Here is a 23,288-nt window from a genome sequence, read left to right as displayed (position 1 = left end):
GTCTCTTCTTCAGTTTTTCAGCCTCTAGAAAACGTTTTGTGACCTTTTCTCTCCATTTTCTTCCTTCATAGCACCAATATTTGCAGTCTGGCTTGTTTTGGTGTTGTTGTTGTCTGAGGCTGTGTTCAGTGTTTACTTCCTGTTTAACCCTGGACCGTCCGACCCGACCCGACCAGAACACCACGGTCACGTTCCTCCAGTCATCTCAGAACCGGACGTCACAGCTTCTAAGGCAGTGTGAAGAGTGTCGTCCTCCTGGGTGTTGAGGAATAACGGCTCCACGTTCACACTTCCTGTGTCTTTGTCTCTCCGCTGGGATCCAGTTTCTGGCTCTGGACTCCGACTATTCAGCTCCCGTCTTTAATGAAGTCGTTTTTCTGTTTGGGAGGATTTTCCCTGACAAACTGTTTGGTCACCGTGTGTTCGATTAGATTAGAGACATGTCTGCTGGAGCCGCAACAGCCCTGATAGCAGGGGACGCTTTGGTTCATGACATCTGGGTGGAGGAGGAGCTGTGGGTGGAGGAGCGCTCTGGGTGAAGGACGAGCTCTGGGTGGAGGAGGAGCTCTGGGTGGAGGAGCGCTCTGGGTGAAGGACGAGCTCTGGGTGGAGGAGGAGCTCTGGGTGCAGGACAAGCTCTGGGTGGAGGACGAGCTCTGGGCGCAGGACGAGCTCTGGGCGCAGGACGAGCTCTGGGAGGAGGACGAGCTCTGGGTGGAGGAGAGCTCTGGGCGGTGGAGAGCTCTGGGCGGAGGAGAGCTCTGGGCGGAGGCGAGCTCTGAGGGCAGGAGGAGCTCTGGGTGGAGGAGAGCTCTGGGCGAAGGCGAGCTCTGAGGGCAGGAGGAGCTCTGGGTGGAGGACGAGCTTTGGGTGGAGGAGGAGCCCTGGGCGCAGGACAAGCTCTGGGAGGAGGACGAGCTCTGGGTGGAGGAGAGCTCTGGGTGGAGGAGGAAACTTTTTGCTCCCAGAAGATCTGCCGTTGAGTGGAGGACGAGACGCCTGGGAAGATTTACTTTCGTGACCTCAAGCAGTTAATGGTCCCCCCCCCCCCCCCCCCCCCCCTCGTCTCCCTGACATCAGTTCTGGTCTTATCAGCTGTTGGACGAAGCTGCACAGAGACAAAGTGCTGAAAAGTTGAAACCTTAACACACACACACACACACACACACACAGACACACACACACACACACACACACACACACACACACACACACACACACACACACACACACACACACACACACACACACACACACACACACACACACACACACACACACACACACACACACAGGACAAACTGTCTGGAGTTGGAGGTTAAAACCGGGAGCGAGTGTGTTTGACAAATGTAAGCAGTAATAACTAAACCTGGATGTTTTTAATTCTCAGGATTAAAATTGAAGTTAGAAACATAAAAATGCGGTGGATTCCTGAAGAGTCTACTTCAACACAAAGTGTGTTTAATCTCCGAGCGCTGGTGAAACGGTCACAGCAGCTGCAGTGATTTTCACCCCGCTGTCTTCAGGCGTCTCTCAGATGTTTGGTCTTATCGCTGCAGCTTTCATTCCTCCACAGAGAATCCTCTCTTCTTTTACTCTCTGCTTCGCCTTCTCTGGTGAAACGTGAAGCTGATCGATGAGTTCCTCCTGGTTCTCCCACGAGCAGCACAACTTTGGTTTGTCTGACGCCTGCGGTCACACCGCCGCCTTTGACTGGACTTTTCAGGGGTTTTTTCAAAGCTCCTCTCCTGAGCGTGCAGAAAATCCACCTGAAGCGCTTCGATGAATCACTGTGTGCCGTCAGACGCTCTCGGAGGTCAAAACGCCAGTTTCTGTATGAAACATTCACTTCTCGTTGAAGAAGAAAAGACAGATGCAGGTTAGAAGATGATAGGAGGCTTGTTGAAACGCTGAAGGCGCCGAAACGGAATGTGTTGGTTTAAAAAGCATCGCAGGAGGAGAAGGAAACGTCCCGATGGCCGACGGCGCCCATCAACTGCTCCAATTCGTGCTACATGCTAAAGAGTTTCTGCGCTCACTCACCAGCAATGCTACATGCTACATGCTAAAGAGTTTCTGCGCTCACTCACCAGCAATGCTACATGCTACATGCTAAAGAGTTTCTGGGCTCACTCACCAGCAATGCTACATGCTAAAGAGTTTCTGGGCTCACTTACCAGCAATGCTACATGCTAAAGAGTTTCTGGGCTCACACACCAGCAATGCTACATGCTACAGAGTTTCTGGGCTCACTCACCAGCAATGCTACATGCTACAGAGTTTCTGGGCTCACTCACCAGCAATGCTACATGCTAAAGAGTTTCTGAGCTGACTCACCAGCAATGCTACATGCTAAAGAGTTTCTGGGCTCACTCACCAGCAATGCTACATGCTAAAGAGTTTCTGGGCTCACTCACCAGCAATGCTACATGCTACATGCTAAAGAGTTTCTGGGCTCACACACCAGCAATGCTACATGCTAAAGAGTTTCTGGGCTAACACACCAGCAATGCTACATGCTACATGCTAAAGAGTTTTCACATTAATATACTTTGTAAAAGTCTATATTAAAGATGCTTGTTGAAGTGAAGAACTTCCAGCGTTGTGGGTCTTAGAGACACATAATCCCAGACTGTCGTCAGATTAACCTGCCATGGCCTTCTGGGTAATACAGTGACCCCCCCGGCTGGGGGGGGAATTCTGGCGTGGGCACCAGTTCTCACCCCTCCATCCTGGGCGTCCCAGCTCTCCCAGGGTTCGGCTAATCCTCTTATTGAGCGTCCGGCTGGAGGCGGCAGCGCTCCCACAGACCGCTGAACGCCATGGCGGCCACGGCGCTCGGCGGTCTGTGGGAGTGCCGAGTGCCGTGGCCGCCGCCGCCACTCTCCACTGAATAAACACACTGACACAGTTTGGTGTTTTTCTCTCTGTACGGACGCTGAGCAAGACTTTCCCAAAGAATCTATTCTCCTCATTCACTCTCCCAGTAGAACACAAGCATGTTAAGAACCCCCCCAACACACACACACACACACACACACACACACACACACTCTTTCAGTCCTCCAGTCCTGAACCCCCCCCCCCCCCCCCCACTCACTCCCTTCTCTCCGTTTCTTTGAGGAAAACAAAAAGAAAAACACTGAACAAGCGAGACTTGAGATTTGTTTTTGGGCTTGTTGAGAGACATTTGTCTTTCTTAGACGTTTGGCAGAACCCGGTTCCTCAGGGGTCCAGAACCCTGTTCCTCAGGGGTCCAGAACCTTGTTCCTCAGGGGTCCAGAACCCGGTTCAGGTCCTCCAGAGTCCAACAGCTGGTCAGCTGAGCAAACTACTTCCTGTGACTCTCCTCCCCTCCAGTCTACATGTGAAAGTGTCTAAAGAAAGACTCTAAACTACTCCCAACATACAGTACCTTACTGTACCTTGGGAGTAGTAGTAGTAGTACAGTAAGGTACTGTACAGTACCTTACCTTACCAAAACATACATTATGGTATGGTATGATGCTGACCGTAGTTGTAGATGGTAGCTACTGAAAGTACTGAACCCAACTGTTACGACTGTGGTCATATTAGTGTTTGACCATGATTACTATGGAATTTACCACTTCTTCTCCAGCAGGGGGCAGGGTCTGAGGGGCGTGGCCATCCTTCAGTGTGGTTCAGAGGGGCGTGGCTAGTGTTGGGAAAGTTCTACATGAACTAGTTCATAGTTCTTTTTTTTTCCACTATGTTACTGCAAGCTGTTCCCCTCAGAATACTGTCATTTCTCCATTGTTCCCACCCAGTCAGTCCTCACTAGTAGCAGCTGCAGCCCCCCCCCCCCCCCCCCAACAGGATATTCTCAGAACCATGAGGACAAACCTGCTGCTTCAATGGATTTTATTTTATTAAAACATAAACAAAGGACAGTAATTCTTAAGGTGCAAAGGAAAATATACCAGGCAGGTTCTACAAACAAATTACAACTTAAAATAGTAAAACCCTCAAGGAATGTTTTAGTTACTCACACATACCTTGAAAGTCCAGCCGGGTTCAATGAACCTCTCAGGTTGGATGTTGAAGTTGTTGAGTTGCTTCTTGAAACCCGGCGGGCAAAGTTTATACAAAATACTAAGATCTTTCTCACCTGGATCATCACTGACCTTTTCATAAAATTCTTTTAAGTACCGTGATTTCTGGACTATTGAGGCACCGGAATATAAACTGCAGCCACCAAATTTAAAAAGGAAAAAGAAATGTCGGAGTTACGTGATGCACCTGAACGCATCACCCAGTATCAGCAGCATGACGCTTGTTAACCCTTAAAAAGCCGAGTCGTCCTCCGTTCAAAGCATGTGAAAAAAAAAAAAGAAGAAAAGCGGCTCGTCATCAGGAAAGTACTGTAACCATAGGAAGATGAAGTATTAATGGTGGAGGCAGAGTCTGAGGTGGTGCTGCTGTCTTCCATTTGTTTTTGACGCGATGCTTCACATGTTGATGGTGCATGCGGCGGTGCGACTCTCTGTTGGTGCTGTTTCCAGATTGGTCGTTTTCCCCCCCGACATGCCCGTTAACGGTGAGCTTTAGGTTTTCCACTGGAAGGCTCTATGGAAATCTGGCGCTCTCTTAAACAACGTGGAACGGTGAGAGCGCCGTTCACAAACCCCAGAATGAGCGCCGCTCACAGTGACGGCCATCAGGCAGAAATACAGAACGTTCAGTTCACGTTCACCCAAAATACGAACGAGTTCATGAAAGAATGTTCACTGAACTCGTTCAGGCACAACACTGGGCGTGGCCATCCTTCAGAGTGGTTCGGAGGGGCGTGGCCATCCGCCGGAGGGGCGTGGCCATCCATCAGAGTGGTTCGGATGGGCGTGGCCATCAATCAGAGTGGTTCAGATGGGCGTGGGAATCCTTCAGATGGGCGTGGCCATCCTTCAGAGTGTGTGTCATTGTGGAGTGAGTAACTTGAGGTTAATCTTTTTCCACGGGGAGGCAGGACTAGTTTATTTTGCTCTTTTGGTTGCTCGGTCTGACCTGAGAAAAGGTGGTTTTGGTTAGTTATTTTAATCAGCTCACTCCTGACTTGGTTAATTCTTTACCTCTGATGTGTCTCTGTCTTCATCATTTGAGCACTTTGTAAATAAATCACCAATAAATAATTGAAACCGTTCTGGCGTGGCTGCTTGGATCGTTGGAGGATGGCGGCCATGTTGCGTTCCAGGTGGGCGGGGCTTCATCCGGTGGTCTTTGGTAACCCCTTCGTTCACACGCTCCCATAAGGAGGTGCACTGCAGCCGTCGGTCCGACGGATTGACACCGATTCTTCACCACATCTTCAACACTGAGCCACCTCAATAAGATTGAACATAGAAAGGAGCTTTTATTATGAAAGACCTGGAAATTGTTTCCTTCCATCCACTCTTCACCTTTAAATACGTTGTTTTCATTCATGTCAGCAGCCTTTTGTCCAGTTCAAGCATCGGCCATGTTCCTGTAAAATCCCCCAAGAAAGTCTGAAGCCCATCAGTCGGCCTTGTTCCCTCCTGGAACTGACTGGAAGGTCGTTAATCCAGCAGGAAGTGAAAAGCTCCCAGGCGGATGCCCAGCTGACCTACATGTTCAGGTGAACAGGAAGTGGCTGCTGGGCGGAGCTTTGGGTGTCGTTGCCTCTGAGGTCGTGTCAGCAGCTGTGTTCTTTGTCTTCACTGTAACAAAGGCTTTTCACTTCCTCTCCTGTGTCAGTGTGTGTTCTGTAACCCGAACCGGGCGGTTTACCGTACCAGGCGATTGAGGTCCGTCCTGCGGCGCCGTGAGGCGAGACTGAAGACAACATCACAACCAAACCGCACATGGAAGTTTGTTTAAAAGGTTGACTCCTGACTTAAAACTCTTAAACTTCTGCTGTCAATGTGGGAAGTGATGAAAGCTATTTAGTCTGAGGCCCCGCCCACACGCCGCCGCCGTTTCATGTAATCATCGTTTGGAGAAATTAGAAAAACGCCGCCTTGGCTTTGACGTGTGGACGAACAAGACGCACATTCACTGAAAATGATGTCATCACCCACCTCTCAACCTATATCATCTCCTCCCCCTCTGTGATGTCATCACCCACCTCTCAACCTATATCATCTCCTCCCTCTCTGTGATGTCATGGCTCCACCTCTTGACCTAAAGCCCCGCCTCCCTCTCTGTGATGTCATGGCTCCACCTCTCAACCTATAGCCCCGCCTCCCTCTCCATGATGTCACTAAACAACATGGCGGACTACCTGCTCCAGGTGGAGCTGCAGAAGCTGCTGATGCTGTTTGGTTTAATGAGCCACATGTAGATTTGTCCAGGAGGAGGAGGAGGAGGAGGAGGAGGAGTCTCTGTCTTCTTCTGTGTTCCTGGTGTATTTCTGTGGCAGTCACAGCGCCACCTAAAGGCCTGGCAGGTTCTTGTTGAGTGAGGTGTGGATGGAATATTTTTTGGGAGTGACAGATGGTTTTGCCTGGTAGGCGGGGCCTAAAGCTCTATGGATGAGGCGGACCCAGCAGCGCTGTCGCGGAGCTCCGTCAGATGTTAACACCACTGCAGTCTGTTCACACCTGATCTGTGTGTCCGGGTTTCAATGCGTGTTTATGTGGCGGTCATCTCCTGTCTGGTCAGCTGACGGAACGTTCAGAGCTCCAGATCAGACGTTGCAGTGGAGTCGTCACTCCCACCAGACTCCAGAGCCACAAGGTTTCCTGTCTTCTGCTGGCGTCCAGAGAAGAAGATACCAATTCAGCAGAAGCTCTCAAATCACCACACTTCACCTGACGGCCGAGCGACCGCACGCAGTGTGGCGCTCAGACCATTATCCCATGATACTGAGCTCAGGAGGAGGCCGTCGCTGCCTGGAACCAACACGGTTCTGTTCCTCCAAGCCGCCCGGTGGAACCAATACTATAAGCACGGTTCTGTTCCTCCAGACCGCCCAGTGGAACCAATACTTTAAACACGGTTCTGTTCCTCCAGGCCGCCTTCTCTTGTTCTGCTCTGGATCCTCCTGGCTAGGGGCGTGGCTTCTCTGGTTCTTCTCTGGATCCTCCTGGCTGGGGGCGGGGCTTCTCTGGTTCTTCTCTGGATCCTCCTGGCTAGGGGCGGGGCTTCTCTGGTTCTTCTCTGGATCCTCCTGCCTGGGGGCGTGGCTTCTCTGGATCCTCCTGGCTGTGGGCGGGGCTTCTCTGGTTTGGGTTAGAAGAGCAGAATCTGTTCTGACACTGAAAGACTCTGGATCACATGATATTGTTTGCCTAAGGTGCTGAACAGAACAAGGGAAGAGAACGTTTTCTGATCTGTCCTCTGCTGGCTGAGAGCTCTGGAATGAAGTGGTGAATAGTAGAGAGCTTTATTTTCAAGATGGTTAACAATCCTCTACCTTCATTCTGCTGACCAACCAGATCATCTCTCAGCTGTTTGTCTGGATTATTTGCTTTGGTGCTCTGATATGTTTGATCATTTCCATCCATCAAGGTTCATCTGGATGTCTCCTGGGTTCCCCCTGGTGGCTCCAAGTAGAACTGTAGTTTCCTCTGTAGACTGTCAGAGGCGTAATCCAGGATTAGACTGCTATCATCCTCAACTAAGAGGGAATGAACCACCAGCAGCAGGAGACCCATCTCCTAATTCAAAGTTAATCTAGAAGAGAAAACCAGAGTTAATCCTGAAGTTAATCTAGAAGAGAAAACCAGAGTTAATTTAATACTGACATTACTCTAACACAGGGGTCTTCAACACTCAAAGAGCCATTTGGACCCGTTTTCCATTGAACAGAACACCCTGGGAGCTGCACTGGTGGTTTTGTTGACTGGGTGTATTGAAACGTCGTTGCTCCACTGCCCCCTGGTGTTCAGACGAGGTTCAGACGCTCCTCTGAGTAACAGGAGTGGAGATCCAGCAGCAGATGGACGCTGCAGTTCAGGTTGAGGAAGTTTTCACTGTGTCACAGATAAAGAAGCTTCAGACGACCGCGGAGCCGCAACGGAAACTTCTGAGTTCTTCACGCCACCATTGTTGCGTAACGATGTTACATTCCTGCGTCGTTCACAACCCCGCCTACATTTTACCGTACTCTCTTTAGTGGGACCGCACAACACAGTTGGTCTGGGTGCGCTTTGCCTTACCGTACCGTACCGTACTGTACTGTACTGTACCGTACCGTACTGTACTGTACTGTACCGTACCGTACTGTACCGCTCAGGGAGGAACTGCAGTGGGACCGAGGCTCAAGCAGCCGCGGGTTAGCCGACCCCTGATGTAGAAGATAAAATCGGAGTTAATCCTGAAGTGACCTCCATCCAGTCACTCCACTTCCTGTAAGTCATGCCCTGCGGCGCTCTGGGATGTTAATGAGGTGTAGTATTGTAATGATCCCCTGGGGGGCGCCGCCGCCGCCTCATTAATGTGACATGCCCAGGCAGCCGCTGGGTTGATGATGCCTCCTCCATACGCCACAACGCGTTAGATCGCTCTATCTACAAAAATACAAACAACTGTCTTTTTCAGTGCCTCAAGATGAACCAAACGTTTTTTTTATTGGTCTTATTGACAGAATGTGACTCTTTAAAATTCACTTCCTGTTTGTGTGAGCAACCATTTCCATCTTAAGTTTCTTATTCTGCACTGTATTCTTCATATGGAGCCTTACATTTATCTTCAGTTAACCAGTTTTGTTTTTTACCTTTTTGTTTTCCTGGTGACGTACGGAAAGTGTCTCCTGCAGGGACACCTGGAGGAGACCATACATTTCATTTTATTGATATGAAAATATACAAAATCAAGAAAATAGGACAAAACATCGATAAAGTTTTCCAGTTTCAGTGAACGTGTCTCTGTTCTGTCCTGCAGCTGGAGGATACGCCTACAGGAACCAGAGGAAGTTCTCCGAGGACATCGACTGGTCGTACGCAGGTGAGACTCTGCTAACGGGTTCGGGTTAGTCAGGAAAGGTAACGACGAGAAGACTCAACAGAAACACAAATTCAGTCCCACGTCATCAGTAATTCCTAGAAATAAGACACACATGAAGATTTAAGGCAGTTTGACAACAATAGAGATGGTGAAGTCTATAAATAGTGATCCATCGATTGTTGGATTCATCCTGTCCAGGTGTTGAACTGTTCTCTTTAGCATTTAGCATGTAGCATCGCTGGTGTGTGAGCCAGAAACTCTTTAGCATTTAGCATGTAGCATCGCTGGTGTGTGAGCCAGAAACTCTTTAGCATTTAGCATGTAGCATCGCTGGTGTGTGAGCAAACTCTTTAGCATGTAGCATCGCTGGTGTGTGAGCCGTAAACTCTTTAGCATGTAGCATATAGCATCACTGGTGTGTGAGCCAGAAACTCTTTAGCATGGAGCATGTAGCATCGCTGGTGTGTGAGCCGTAAACTATTTCGCATGTAGCATATAGCATCGCTGGTGTGTGAGCCGTAAACTCTTTAGCATGTAGCATATAGCATCACTGGTGTGTTAGCCGAAAACTCTTTAGCATGTCGCTTTAGCATGTAAGTGACGAAGTTGCTGGTGATGAAGTAGGGATGGGGCCAATCCGATCCAGTATCGGTATCGGGTTCCCATACTCATATAAAATCAACAATATTGATCCAAACAATATTAAAGCAAACCGCTCTGGTATCACAATGGTATCGGTATCGGTATCGGTATCGGCAGATATCTATATTCAGGTATCAGGAAGTTGCTGTGTTGCTGCAACCAATGAGTCAGTCAGTTGTTGGTTTAAAACACGAGAAACATGAAGCAAATAAAAGCTTCGGCCTTCTGTTGATCTGCTGGTTTTAGTTTGATGTGGTCTGACATAGAGTTCAGCTCTTCATCCTCCTCCTCCTCTTCTGAGTTCAGCTCTTCATCCTCCTCCTCCTCTCTGAGTTCAGCACTTCATCCTCCTCCTCCTCTTCTGAGTTCAGCTCTTCTTCATCCTCCACTTCCTCATCTTCGCTGAGTTCAGCTCTTCATCCTCCTTCTCCTCTTCTGAGTTCAGCTCTTCATCCTCCTCCTCTCTGAGTTCAGCTCTTCATCCTCCTTCTCCTCTTCTGAGTTCAGCTCTTCTTCATCCTCAACTTCCTCCTCTTCGCTGAGTTCAGCTCTTCATCCTGCCCCACTTCCTCCTCCTCTCTGAGTTAAGCCCTTCATCCTCCTCCTCTTCCTCTGGCTGCTCTGCAGGAACATTAAACCAGAACCACTGGGCCAAGAAGTTTCCGTCGTGCAGCAACGCCCGGCAGTCGCCCATCAACATGGAGGAGAGTCTGGCCCAGGTGAAGCTGCAGTACCAGGACCTGAACTTCCAGGGCTGGGAGGACCTGACCATGGAAACGACTACCGCCAAGAACGATGGCAAGACTGGTGAGACTCGTTTAGCTCTAATGAAACACTACAGACTGGTGAGACTCGTTTAGCTCTGATGAAACACTCCAGACTGGTGAGACTCGTTTAGCTCTGATGAAACACTACAGACTGGTGAGACTCGTTTAGCTCTAATGAAACACTCCAGACTGGTGAGACTCGTTTAGCTCTAATGAAACAGTACAGACTGGTGAGACTCGTTTAGCTCTAATGAAACACTCCAGACTGGTGAGACTCGTTTAGCTCTAATGAAACACTCCAGACTGGTGAGACTCGTTTAGCTCTAATGAAACAGTACAGACTGGTGAGACTCGTTTAGCTCTAATGAAACACTCCAGACTGGTGAGACTCGTTTAGCTCTAATGAAACACTCCAGACTGGTGAGACTCGTTTAGCTCTAATGAAACAGTACAGACTGGTGAGACTCGTTTAGCTCTAATGAAACACTCCAGACTGGTGAGACTCGTTTAGCTCTAATGAAACACTCCAGACTGGTGAGACTCGTTTAGCTCTAATGAAACAGTACAGACTGGTGAGACTCGTTTAGCTCTAATGAAACACTCCAGACTGGTGAGACTCGTTTAGCTCTAATGAAACACTCCAGACTGGTGAGACTCGTTTAGCTCTAATGAAACACTCCAGACTGGTGAGACTCGTTTAGCTCTAATGAAACAGTCCAGACTGGTGAGACTCGTTTAGCTCTGATGAAACACTACAGACTGGTGAGACTCGTTTAGCTCTAATGAAACAGTCCAGACTGGTGAGACTCGTTTAGCTCTGATGAAACAGTCCAGACTGGTGAGACTCGTTTGGCTCTGATGAAACAGTCCAGACTGGTGAGACTCGTTTGGCTCTAATGAAACAGTCCAGACTGGTGAGACTCGCTTAGCTCTAATGAAACACTCCAGACTGGTGAGACTCGTTTAGCTCTAATGAAACACTCCAGACTGGTGAGACTCCTTTAGCTCTAATGAAACACTCCAGACTGGTGAGACTCGTTTAGCTCTAATGAAACACTCCAGACTGGTGAGACTCGTTTAGCTCTAATGAAACAGTCCAGACTGGTGAGACTCGTTTAGCTCTAATGAAACACTACAGACTGGTGAGACTCGTTTAGCTCTGATGAAACAGTCCAGACTGGTGAGACTCGTTTAGCTCTAATGAAACAGTCCAGACTGGTGAGACTCGTTTAGCTCTAATGAAACAGTCCAGACTGGTGAGACTCGTTTAGCTCTAATGAAACAGTCCAGACTGGTGAGACTCGTTTAGCTCTAATGAAACACTCCAGACTGGTGAGACTCGCTTAGCTCTAATGAAACCGACCAGACTGGTGAGACTCGCTTAGCTCTAATGAAACAGTCCAGACTGGTAGAGACTCGTTTAGCTCTAATGAAACACTCCAGACTGGTGAGACTCGTTTAGCTCTAATGAAACAGTCCAGACTGGTGAGACTCGTTTAGCTCTAATGAAACAGTCCAGACTGGTGAGACTCGTTTAGCTCTAATGAAACACTCCAGACTGGTGAGACTCGTTTAGCTCTAATGAAACACTCCAGACTGGTGAGACTCGTTTAGCTCTAATGAAACAGTCCAGACTGGTGAGACTCGTTTAGCTCTGATGAAACACTACAGACTGGTGAGACTCGTTTAGCTCTAATGAAACAGTCCAGACTGGTGAGACTCGTTTAGCTCTAATGAAACACTCCAGACTGGTGAGACTCGTTTAGCTCTAATGAAACAGTCCAGACTGGTGAGACTCGTTTAGCTCTAATGAAACAGTCCAGACTGGTGAGACTCGTTTAGCTCTAATGAAACAGTCCAGACTGGTGAGACTCGTTTAGCTCTAATGAAACAGTCCAGACTGGTGAGACTCGTTTAGCTCTAATGAAACAGTACAGACTGGTGAGACTCGTTTAGCTCTAATGAAACACTCCAGACTGGTGAGACTCGTTTAGCTCTAATGAAACACTCCAGACTGGTGAGACTCGTTTAGCTCTAATGAAACAGTCCAGACTGGTGAGACTCGTTTAGCTCTAATGAAACAGTACAGACTGGTGAGACTCGTTTAGCTCTAATGAAACACTCCAGACTGGTGAGACTCGTTTAGCTCTAATGAAACACTCCAGACTGGTGAGACTCGTTTAGCTCTAATGAAATAGACCAGACTGGTGAGTTAGTGAGTGCGAGAGTCATTCATTCAATTCTTAACTTTCTCACATGACAACGGGGGCGGAGCTTCAGGCCCGTCGGGCTCCATCTCATTGGCCAGTTGTATTGATGCAGAATTCATTGGTCGTTCTGCTACGTTTGCTCTGCAGCTTGAAATGATTCCAACCAACTAGTAGATGTTAATTAAAAATTAACTGCAAAATTAAAATTTTTGACTCCAAAAAAAACCGTAAAGGGCTGAAAACTTTTATCCACTTTTCGCTGTTTCTCCAGTTTTTAAAGCTGCTTTCAGTGGCTCTTTTCCCCAGACGGCGGCAGATCCAGTTACCGTCCCTGGTGTGACGGGTTCCAGAGGATTTTATCTACTTCCTGTCTTTAAGTGGTGAAACTCAATGAGCTGCTCGGTGCTCATCCATTCATTGTTCAGTGAAACAGAAGACAGGAGGGTCGGTCTCTCCACACCGTCCGCTCGCTCCGGAGCGACAGGAAATAACAAGAACTCTGTCGGGTCGACGCTACTCAAAGCAGTTTCTGTCACGGCAGACATCCAGTCGAGGACAGAGTTGTGAAACCAGGGCAAACAAACGTTTCATCGCGGTCGAATCGGCCACAAGTTGAGTCAATATTTTCCTCCCCGGAGGGGAAATTAGATTCTGGACGGGAGCTGAAATGAAACACAATGGAAGACGAGACCTGCAGTGAAAGAGCAACACAAAGCGTTTGAGGTCACATGGAGAGCAGATGTTCTCTTTACAGAACGTAGAGAGTCGTCTGGAAGATGAAACCGTCACACAACCACACGTAATGACACGGAAAAACCGCAAAACAACGTGTAACGATACGGAATGACACATAATGACACGTAACGACGTGTAATGACACATAATGACACATAATGACATGTAACTACACATAATGACACATAACGACGTGTAAAAACCACAAAACCACATTAATGGCACGTAATGACATAATGACACGTAATGACACATAATGACATGTAATGACACGTAACGACGTGTAAAAACCACAAAACCACACGTAATGGCACATAATGACACATAATGACACGTAATGACACATAACGACACGTAATGACACATAACGACACATTATGACACGTAATGACACGTAATGACATCTAACTACACATAATGACACGTAACGACGTGTAAAAACCACAAAACCACACGTAATGGCACGTAATGACACATAACGACACGTAATGACACAATGACACATAATGACATCTAACTACACATAATGACACGTAACGACGCATAATGACACATAATAACACATGATGACACGTGATGACACATGACATGTAACACCATGTGAAACCCACAAAACGACACGTACCGACATGTAAAAACCACAAAACAACACGTAATGACACGTAATGACACGTAACGACATTTGAAAACCAGAAAACACGCAACGACAAGTAATGACACTTAAAAACACGTAAAACCCACGAAACGCCGCGTAACGATACGTAATGACCACAAAACGACATGTAATGACACATAATGACACGTAACGACACATAATGTCATTCACACATAGCAACCCATAATGACCACAAAACAACATGTAACAACTCGTAACAACCACAAAAGGACACGCAATAATGCATAATGACATGTGACGAAACATAATGACATGTAATGACACAAAACAACATGGAACAACTCATAATGACCAAAAAAACGATATGCAACGACCACAAAATGACGCGTAATGAAATGTAATTCCAGTAATGACACACAATGATCCGTAACAACATGTAACAACACAAAACACGTAACTCGTAATTACACAGAACGACCACAAAACGACGACACGTAAATACACATAACAAAATTTAACGACTCATATTGATAAAAAAAACGATAACACTTAATGTGAAGTTACAGGTGTTTTTGTTCGACTTCCTGTTTTCGGTGAAACGTCCCAAGTGGTTGACCAGTGAACAGTCTGACACACTGAGGGGTGGAGACGTCTGGCTTCCTGCATGAGGAACGGTTCTCCACCTCCATCTATCCACCTCTCTACCTCCATCGATCCACCTCTCCGCCTCCATCTCTCCACCTCCATCTCTCCACTTCTCCATCTTTCCATCTCTCCACCTCCCCACCTCCCCAGCTCTCCACCTCCATCTCTCCACCTCCACCTCTCCACATCTATCCCTTCACTTCCATCTTTCATCTCTCCACCTCCACCTTTCCTTTCCACCTTCATCTGTCCACTTCCATCCATCTACCGCCGTTCCTCCATCTCTGTCCCTCCACCTCCATCTCTCCAACTCCACATCTCACCACTTCCATTTCTCCACCTCTCCACCTCTCCACCTCCATCTCTGCACCTCCATCCCATGTCTCCACCTCTCCATCTTGCTACCTCCATCTCTCCACCTCCAGCTCCATCTCTCCACCTCTCCAGCATTCCACCTCCATCCCTCCACCTCTCCACCTCCACCTCTCATCTCTCTACCTCCACTTCTCCACCTCTATCCATGCACCTCTCCATCTCTCCACCTCCATCTTTCCACGACCCCACCTGTCCACCTCCATCTTTCCATCTCTGCACCTCTCCACCTCCATCTGTCCACCTCCATCCCTCCACCCAGCCCCATCGTTCATCCAGCACCACTGAATTTCGGTGCAGTGCCCCTGGTGGTCAAACTGCAGAATGACGACAACGTGTCTGTGTCCTTTCTCTCATCAGTGGCCATCAACGTGGACGGAGAGTTCTACGTCAGCGGAGGCGGCCTCAGGTCAAAGTTCAAAGTGGGGCGGATCACCTTCCACTGGGGGCGCTGCAACGCCTCGTCTGAGGGCTCGGAGCACAGTCTGGATGGAGTGAAATACCCCCTGGAGGTGAGACGCAGTATTACCTGAAGACAATAATTACTACAATAATAACTCTGGAGCATTGTCCCTTCAGGACTCTTGGGTTAGCATTTAGCATTAGCATTACAACGTTTCTCTTTCCTCCTTCAGATGCAGATCTACTGCTACGAAGCTCATCGCTACGACTCTTTAGACGAAGCCGTGACGTCTGGAGGCAGAATCACGGCGCTGGCGGTGCTGCTGGAGGTTCGTTTGCTGGTTTTAGATGGAAAACAATCTGATCAGTTTATGGATGTTTTTTTATTTACTCTTTTTCTATTGATACTTGAGAAAGCAGAACCAAAACAGTTCAAATAGAAAAAACAAGTTAAACAGCTAAAAATTACACTGTACCTAATGCTGATGCTACCATGCTAATGCTGATTCTTATGCTGATGCTACCATGCTAATGCGAATATACAAATATTAATATACAGTATTTATACGCTGTGCTGTGATACCACAACCCACTTGCTAATTTTAGCACTGATGCTACCAATGCTAACACTGATGCTACCAATGCTAACACTGATGCTAACACTGATGCTAACACTGATGCTAACACTGATAATGCATTTGCTAAAACTGCTGCTACCGATGCTCACACTGTTGCCAATAATGCTAACACTGATGCGTCTGATGCTAACACTGATACTGAGGTTTGTGGTGTTTGTGATTTCCCGTCTTCAGACGACCAGTGAAGACAACGCGAACTTTGCCGCCGTCATCGAAGGCGTGACCAGCGTGGGCCGATACGGTATGACGGCGTTCTTGTCTCGTCTTCCTGACAATTCACCTTCACCTGTGTTGAACGTGTTTCTGTCGCCGTGCAGAAAAGATCGCCACGGTCTTACCCTTCACCCTGCGCGGCCTCCTGCCCAACTCCACTCACAAATACTTTGTGTACAATGGCTCACTGACGACGCCGCCCTGCAGCGACACCGTCGAGTGGATCGTCTTTAAGAACACCGCCGCCATTTCTGACCAGCAGGTAGGCGGCCATCTTTAAGCAGTTTCCAAGACAACAAACTGATAATGATACCAACGTAATACCAGTGTCACACAAGCACACACACACCAGACACGATACCATGACAATATCAGTATGATGCCACGACACTATAGGTATGATACGACAATATCAGCATGATACCACGACAATATCAGCATGATACGACAATATCAGCATGATACTACGACAGTATCAGTACGATACCATGACAGTATCAGTACGATACCATGACAATATCAGTACGATACCACGACAATATCAGTCTGATACCACGACAATATCAGCATGATACCACGACAGTATCAGTACGATACCATGACAGTATCAGTACGATACCATGACAATATCAGTACGATACCATGACAATATCAGCATGATTCCACGACAATATCAGTCTGATACCACGACAATATCAGCATGATTCCACGACAATATCAGTCTGATACCACGACAATATCAGCATGATTCCACGACAATATCAGTACGATACCACGACAATATCAGTACGATACCACGACAATATCAGTACGATACCATGACAATATCAGTATGATACGACAATATCAGCATGATACCACGACAATATCAGTATGATACCACGGCAATATTAGTATGATACCATGACAATATCGGTACGATACCAGCATGACACTCATACGACAGCAATACAATCCAGATACGATACTTTGTATACAAGCCTGACATGGAGCTGCAACCATCGTAATAGAGTTAATTATAGCCAGTGTCAGTGCAGCAGAAGCAGCCTGTTCTCAGCAGAACTCACGAGAGGAACTTTTAGACTGAAGCTCAGGACCAAGGCTGATTTGATGAAACACAATGTTGTTGGACTCTGATGTGAAATTGTTGAAAAACAGAATAATCTGGGACCTTAAAGTTTGATTTGTGGAGGATTTTGTTTTGTGATCTGTCAATAATTACAGGAGAAGGAATAATTAAATCAAATTCCCAGAGCGACTGTGAGTGTGATGATCTTTTCTCAACTTTGAAAGAAAAATGGTAAAAATGTAAATGAAGATACTTTGAAAGTTAATAATCACCTTTGGAATGTGAACGGAGATGACCTCAACCACAGCCTGAACAGAAAGCCGTTCACTCTGAACTCCTCCTCCACGTTTACCTGCGGGGGTCTGCTGTACTTCAGAGTACTGGCAGAGTACCTGTAAGTATGTGGCAGTTACATGTGAATCGTGTGTGTGTGTGTGTGTGTGTGTGTGTGTGTGTGTGTGTGTGTGTGTGTGTGTGTGTGTGTGTGTGTGTGTGTGTGTGTGTGTGTGTGTGTGTGTGTGTGTGTGTGTGTGTGTGTGTGTGTGTGTGTGTGTGTGTGTGTGTGTGTGTGTGTGTGTGTGTGTGTGTGTGTGTGTGTGTGTGTGTGTGTGTGTGTGTGTGTGTGTGTGTGTGTGTGTGTGTGTGTGTGTGCGCGCGCAGCTGGAGGTGTTCTGCGAGGTGATGACGATGCAGCAGGCCGGCTACGTGATGCTGATGGATTACCTGCAGAACAACTACCGGGAGCAGCAGCAGCAGTTCGTGGGTCAGGTGTTCTCCTCCTACACCGGCAGCGAGGAGCTGCTGACTCCAGGTGACACACACACACACACACACACACACACACACACACACACACACACACACACACACACACACACACACACACACACACACACACACACACACACACACACACGAGGACATGTCGTTTCACGTCGTCCTGCTCAGCCATGCATTCCTGTGTGTGTTGAGTCGTGTGACGTCGCTGCTCTTTCTTTTGAGCATGTTGCTGCACGCTCGTCACTCCGGAGTCGCTCAGCCTCAGAGAGGTGCCTGGCAGGGAAATTCAAGGGCCATCCCGACTAAAGCAGCTTCTTGAGGAAAAGAGCTGAAGGTTTTGCAGGTTTGACTTGACGTGAATCTGACGTTTCACCTCCTCATCCTGAATCCTTCCAGCCCGGAAATCCAGAATCTGGACTCAGTCCAGAAGTTTGACCGCAGGACAACGGGACACAACATTTTGCTTTCGTTTTTATTTTTAGATGAATGCAACACTGCCTTTTAAACATCTCCAGGCTAAAAGCAGCTCCAGAGAGCAAACAAGCTGGAATAACTACAAATGGGTCAAATGGTTCAAAATACAAAGACATGACAAAGAAAACTGTTCCGATGGTAAAATCACAGTCGAAAAAGGTTAAAATTGCTGATGTAGGTAAAAGTGTTGTAGAGTGGGAAAACAATCCATGAGAAAAGAGGAAGAGGTGCTTCACTGTGCTACAAAGCAAACAAATGTGATAAAAAAACGGCTGTGAAACATCAATGCAACAGTTTTCTACATGTTTGTTCTTCATTTCAGAGAGTTTACTGGTTTTGTGGCTCTGCAGCGCCCCCTAATGGCTCCCTGAAGCGGTCAGGAAATGTCATGTTTAAAGTTCTCTTCTTTTATTTGCACAGTGTAAAAGAACACTTTGGGCTAAAGAGAGCTTGAATGAAGGTCAAACGAAGCCAAACTGGCTAAAATATCATCAACAACGGAAAATAAGATGAAAAAAGCTTTAAAAAAAATCATGAAAACAAACTTCATGATTTTTAAGAGTCAAAACAGCTAAAACAACTAAAGAAAGTAGCTTCAAATGAGAAAACGAGTCGTGCAGCTCCAGCTGACCGCCAGAACTACTGAAATGACTTTAAATTACAAAACAAAAGGCTTTTTCAAAAGTCCTCCACTGAAACGACAAAATAAAGTGTGATGTTTTAAATTGTAGTGGTGAAAGGTTTTAGAAGGTAAAGATGGCGGCTCCAGACTGCGGAGCATCGACGGCTTCAAGTGCTTCAAAAAGTTGTTTCAGATCAGCTCGTCCTCTGACAGTCGGAATGGGAAGGACAGTGGGGCGCCCCCTGCAGGCCGAGGCAAGACAGGATTCCTGGGAAACTGAACTTCTGGACTTTGAAAGCAGCTGAAAGACTTTTTGTTTTCAACTCTGAAGGTTTGACCAGAGTCCAGGAGAATATTGAATTAATTTCTACTGAAAGTGACTCCTTCCACCAGTGGTGAGGATGAAGTGGTGAATGAATTGAGGATGAATTGGTGAATGAATTGGTGAATGAAGTGAGGATGAAGTGGTGAATGAAGTGAGGATGAAGTGGTGAGGGTGAAGTAGTGAATGAAGTGGTGAAGATGAAGTGAGGATGAAGGATGAAGTGGTGAATGAAGTGAGGGTGAAGTAGTGAGGATGAAGTTGTGAGGATGAAGTTGTGAGGATGAAGTTGGGATGAAGTGGTGAATGAAGTGGTGAAGATGAAGTGAGGATGAAGGATGAAGTGGTGAATGAAGTGGTGAAGATGAAGTGAGGATGAAGGATGAAGTTGTGAATGAAGTGGTGAGGATGAAGTGGTGAATGAAGTGAGGATGAAGTGGTGAATGAAGTGAGGATGAAGTGGTGAATGAAGTGAGGATGAAGTGGTGAATGAAGTGAGGGTGAAGTAGTGAATGAAGTGGTGAGGATGAAGTGGTGAGGCTGGAGGGAGGTTCCCCTCATGTTGCACCAAAATGTACCTGAAGATTTTGATGGGAAATCAAACGAAACGTAAATGAACAACAACGTTAACTGAAAGGACAAGTAATCTATTACTTTGAGATAATTTAGCATTATTTTGTGCAGCCGTACGACTTTCCTAATAACAGGAAGTAGTAAGTTCAAAGGTTAATGTGTGGGCTGCACCGATTGGCTGAAAAAAAATCACATTTGTTGGGGTGCTAAGGGGGTGCTTTGGCTATCTAGGGGGCGCTGCAGCGCCCCCGAGCCTCCCTCTGGCGCCGCCTCTGCTGCCACGGCGCTGAGGTGTTGGAGTTTTGATGGAACTTCAGTCAGAATCAGCAGTTTGTTGTTCTATCTCGTTCTGCCCTCTTGTGGTTCAAACATGTATTGCAGCTCCTCCTGCAGAGCCGGTCGCGCACACACACACACACACACACACACACACACACACACACACACACAGTATTAGATTCATATTTGAACAGTTTCATAGTTGCAACACAAGTAATCCAGAGTAGGGGAACTCTTCTGAAGAAGGAGAAGATGAAGAATCAATACAAGAACGTTTCAGTAAGATTGCGCCTCGTTAAAGTAAACAAACAAAACTACCAATTAACAACAACACTGAGAAAAATAATGTACAGCAAGCTAAGCTGTGCTATGTCAATAAGCTAACATGCTACATTGTAAAAGTGAAATTGAAAGTACAGCGACTTCAGCCGGTGCTGAAGAGGGAGGATTTAGTTTGTTTCTTACCAAACTCCTCCCACTTCCAGTTTGAAATCTTTAAGTTCAATTCAATTTTATTTGTAAAGCGCTAAATCACATCGACAAACATCTCAGAGCCTCTTACAATGATGGAGAACAACAGAACCCAACTAAACCTTCCAGAGCTGCAGATGGAACAAGCAACAGTGGAAACCAGGAAAAACTCCCTCTCAGGAAGAAAGCGTGGGGCGGACCCTAGACTCTGGAAGGGGGGCGGCCATCCGCCTTGACCGGTTGGGGGGAGAAGTACATGGGATAGGACAGGGAGAGAGAGAGGAATAGAAGAGAGAGAGTGGCAGACAGGCCAGATAAGTACAAATACTAAGAAAAGTCTATGATGAGCGTTGGTCTGATGATGAACCAATCTCAATCTGGAGTTTAAGGGCCGTGCCGTTGCGGTGGGGTCCCGGTGCTGTGGGGGGGTCCCGGTGCTGTGGGGGGGTCCCGGTGCTGTGGTGGGGTCGGGTAGTAGGACCGTGGTAACTCCACTCTGGGAGTCTTGGGTCTGATCCCCTGGATCCTGCTCCCCTCCCGTCAGTATCTGGTGGCTCCAGTAATGTTGTTACACAGAGAGAGAGAAAGAAAGACAAGAAACAGAAGCTCCAAATGTAGAGTTCCTCCCTTTAACGGGAGAGAGGAAATCCCCTCAGCAGTCTAGGCCTAGAGCAGCTCAACTTAGTGCTCCTATTTTATTCCTAATGAGAAGCTCTATCAAAGAGGAAGCTTTTTAGTCTCCTCTTAAATAAACTAATGGTGTGGGCCCTTCGGACCGAGGCTGCTAGTTGATTCCAGAGTAAAGGAGCCATATGGCTGAAACTCCTGCCTCCTCTTTTACTTTGAAGGACTTTAGGGATTACCAACAGTCCTGCATCCTCAGAGCCAAGGGCTCGTGGAGGGTGAGACACTTCTAGAAGTTTCTCCATATAGGACGGAGCCTGGTGATGAAGAGTTTTAGATGTGATCAGAAGGATGTTGAATTCTATTCTAGATTTGATGTGAAGCCAGTGTAAGGATGCTAAGACTGGGGAGATGTGCTCTCTTCTTCCAGTTCTGGTTAGTAAACCTGCAGCAGCGTTCTGCTCTAGCTGGAAGATCCTAACAGAGGAGTTTGGACATCCTGACATTAGGGAGTTACAATCATCTCATCTTGAAGTCACAAAGGCAGGAAGCATTTGTTCTGCATCTTTGAAGGACAAGAAGTTTCTAATTTTTGCAATATTCCTTAGATGGAAGAAGGCTGTCCTGGAGACATGTTGGACATGGGACATAAAGGACAGATCCTGATCAAAAATAACACCCAGGTTCCTAATATCACTGTTAGAGGTTAAGGTAATATTATCTAAGGTAATCAGACTATCTGAAAAGTAATCCCTGAGCTTTTTAGGACCTAGGATTAGAACCTCAGTCTTGGATGTGTTGAGCATTAAGAAGTTGATAGACATCCAGGACTTAACGTCCCTGAGGCAGGACTCTAGTTTAACAAGTTGGTCGGCCTGATTGTCTTTAACTGATAAATAGAGCTGAGTATCATCTGCATAACAATGAAAGTTAATGTTGTGTTTCCTAATAATATTTCCGAGTGGTAACATATAGAGATTAAACAATATGGGTCCGAGGACGGAGCCTTGTGGTACTCCACACAGGACCCGTTCATGCATTGAAGATTTGTTATTTACATGAACAAATTTAAACCGGTCAGATAAATATGATTTAAACCAGTTTAAGGCTAAGTTTTTAATGCCGACGGCATCTTCTAATCTCCTTAAGAGTATATTATGATGGACAGTATCAAATGCAGCACTAAGGTCCAGAAGAAGTAAAGCAGATAGAAGAGCTCTATCTGAGGCCATTAGAAGGTCATTAGTAACTTTTAGCAGAGCAGTCTCTGTACTGTGGTTCATTCTGAAGCCGGACTGAAGGTCCTCTAACAGATTATTCTCCTGCAGATAATCCTGGAGTTGTTTAGCGACTACTTTCTCCAGAACCTTTGACAAGTTCTTTGTAATTTTTCCCAGAAACAGCCAAGTCGTTAACAAAAGTCAGCACACGATCACCAAATGTTACGTACGCCCAACCGAGCATGCCAAACAACGAGCAGAAGAAAAAAAATCAGCGAGATCTGGGGATGGTGGGCTTCATGCCCCGCCTCTTAAAGCGACAGGCACAAGAATAAAAGTGTGAGGTTTGTTTCCGGAGGTGACCTGGTGTTGGTCTGTGTGCTGCTCAGTCTGCAGCTCGGAGCCCGAAGACGTCCAGGCGGCGCCGTACAACCTGAGCAGCCTGCTGGTGACGTGGGAGCGTCCGCGGGCGGTGTACGACGCTAGCATCGAGAAGTACTCCGTCACCTACCAACTGGACGGCGCCGGAAACACCGCCGCCGAATACCTGACGGACGGAGACCAGGATGTGGTGAGTGAGTGACTGAGTGACCGTACCTTACCATACCACACTATGCCGTACCGGACTCTACTGTATCGCACCATACCGTACCATACCACACCTGGCCGTACCGTACTCTTAATGTATTGCA

At 47.1% G+C, this 23,288-nt stretch overlaps 1 protein-coding gene across 2 annotated transcripts in view; it reads left to right on the top strand.

Moving 5' to 3' along the window:
* Window positions 1-23,288, top strand: part of ptprz1a (protein tyrosine phosphatase receptor type Z1a) — a 72,470-nt gene that overhangs the window by 10,376 nt on the left and 38,806 nt on the right. For both annotated transcript variants that reach the window (XM_080474939.1, XM_080474938.1), the window contains exons 2-9: window positions 8,860-8,922; window positions 10,192-10,371; window positions 15,270-15,421; window positions 15,545-15,640; window positions 16,124-16,190; window positions 16,267-16,424; window positions 17,892-18,042; window positions 22,986-23,167. In XM_080474939.1, the coding sequence (XP_080331065.1) occupies window positions 8,860-8,922; window positions 10,192-10,371; window positions 15,270-15,421; window positions 15,545-15,640; window positions 16,124-16,190; window positions 16,267-16,424; window positions 17,892-18,042; window positions 22,986-23,167 (1,049 nt within the window). The remainder of the gene's footprint in view (window positions 1-8,859; window positions 8,923-10,191; window positions 10,372-15,269; window positions 15,422-15,544; window positions 15,641-16,123; window positions 16,191-16,266; window positions 16,425-17,891; window positions 18,043-22,985; window positions 23,168-23,288) is intronic.

Source organism: Lipophrys pholis (genome assembly GCF_963383615.2).
Source record: "Lipophrys pholis genome assembly, chromosome: 11".
NCBI lineage: Eukaryota > Metazoa > Chordata > Actinopteri > Blenniiformes > Blenniidae > Lipophrys > Lipophrys pholis.
This window is presented reverse-complemented; position numbering and strand designations above follow the sequence as displayed.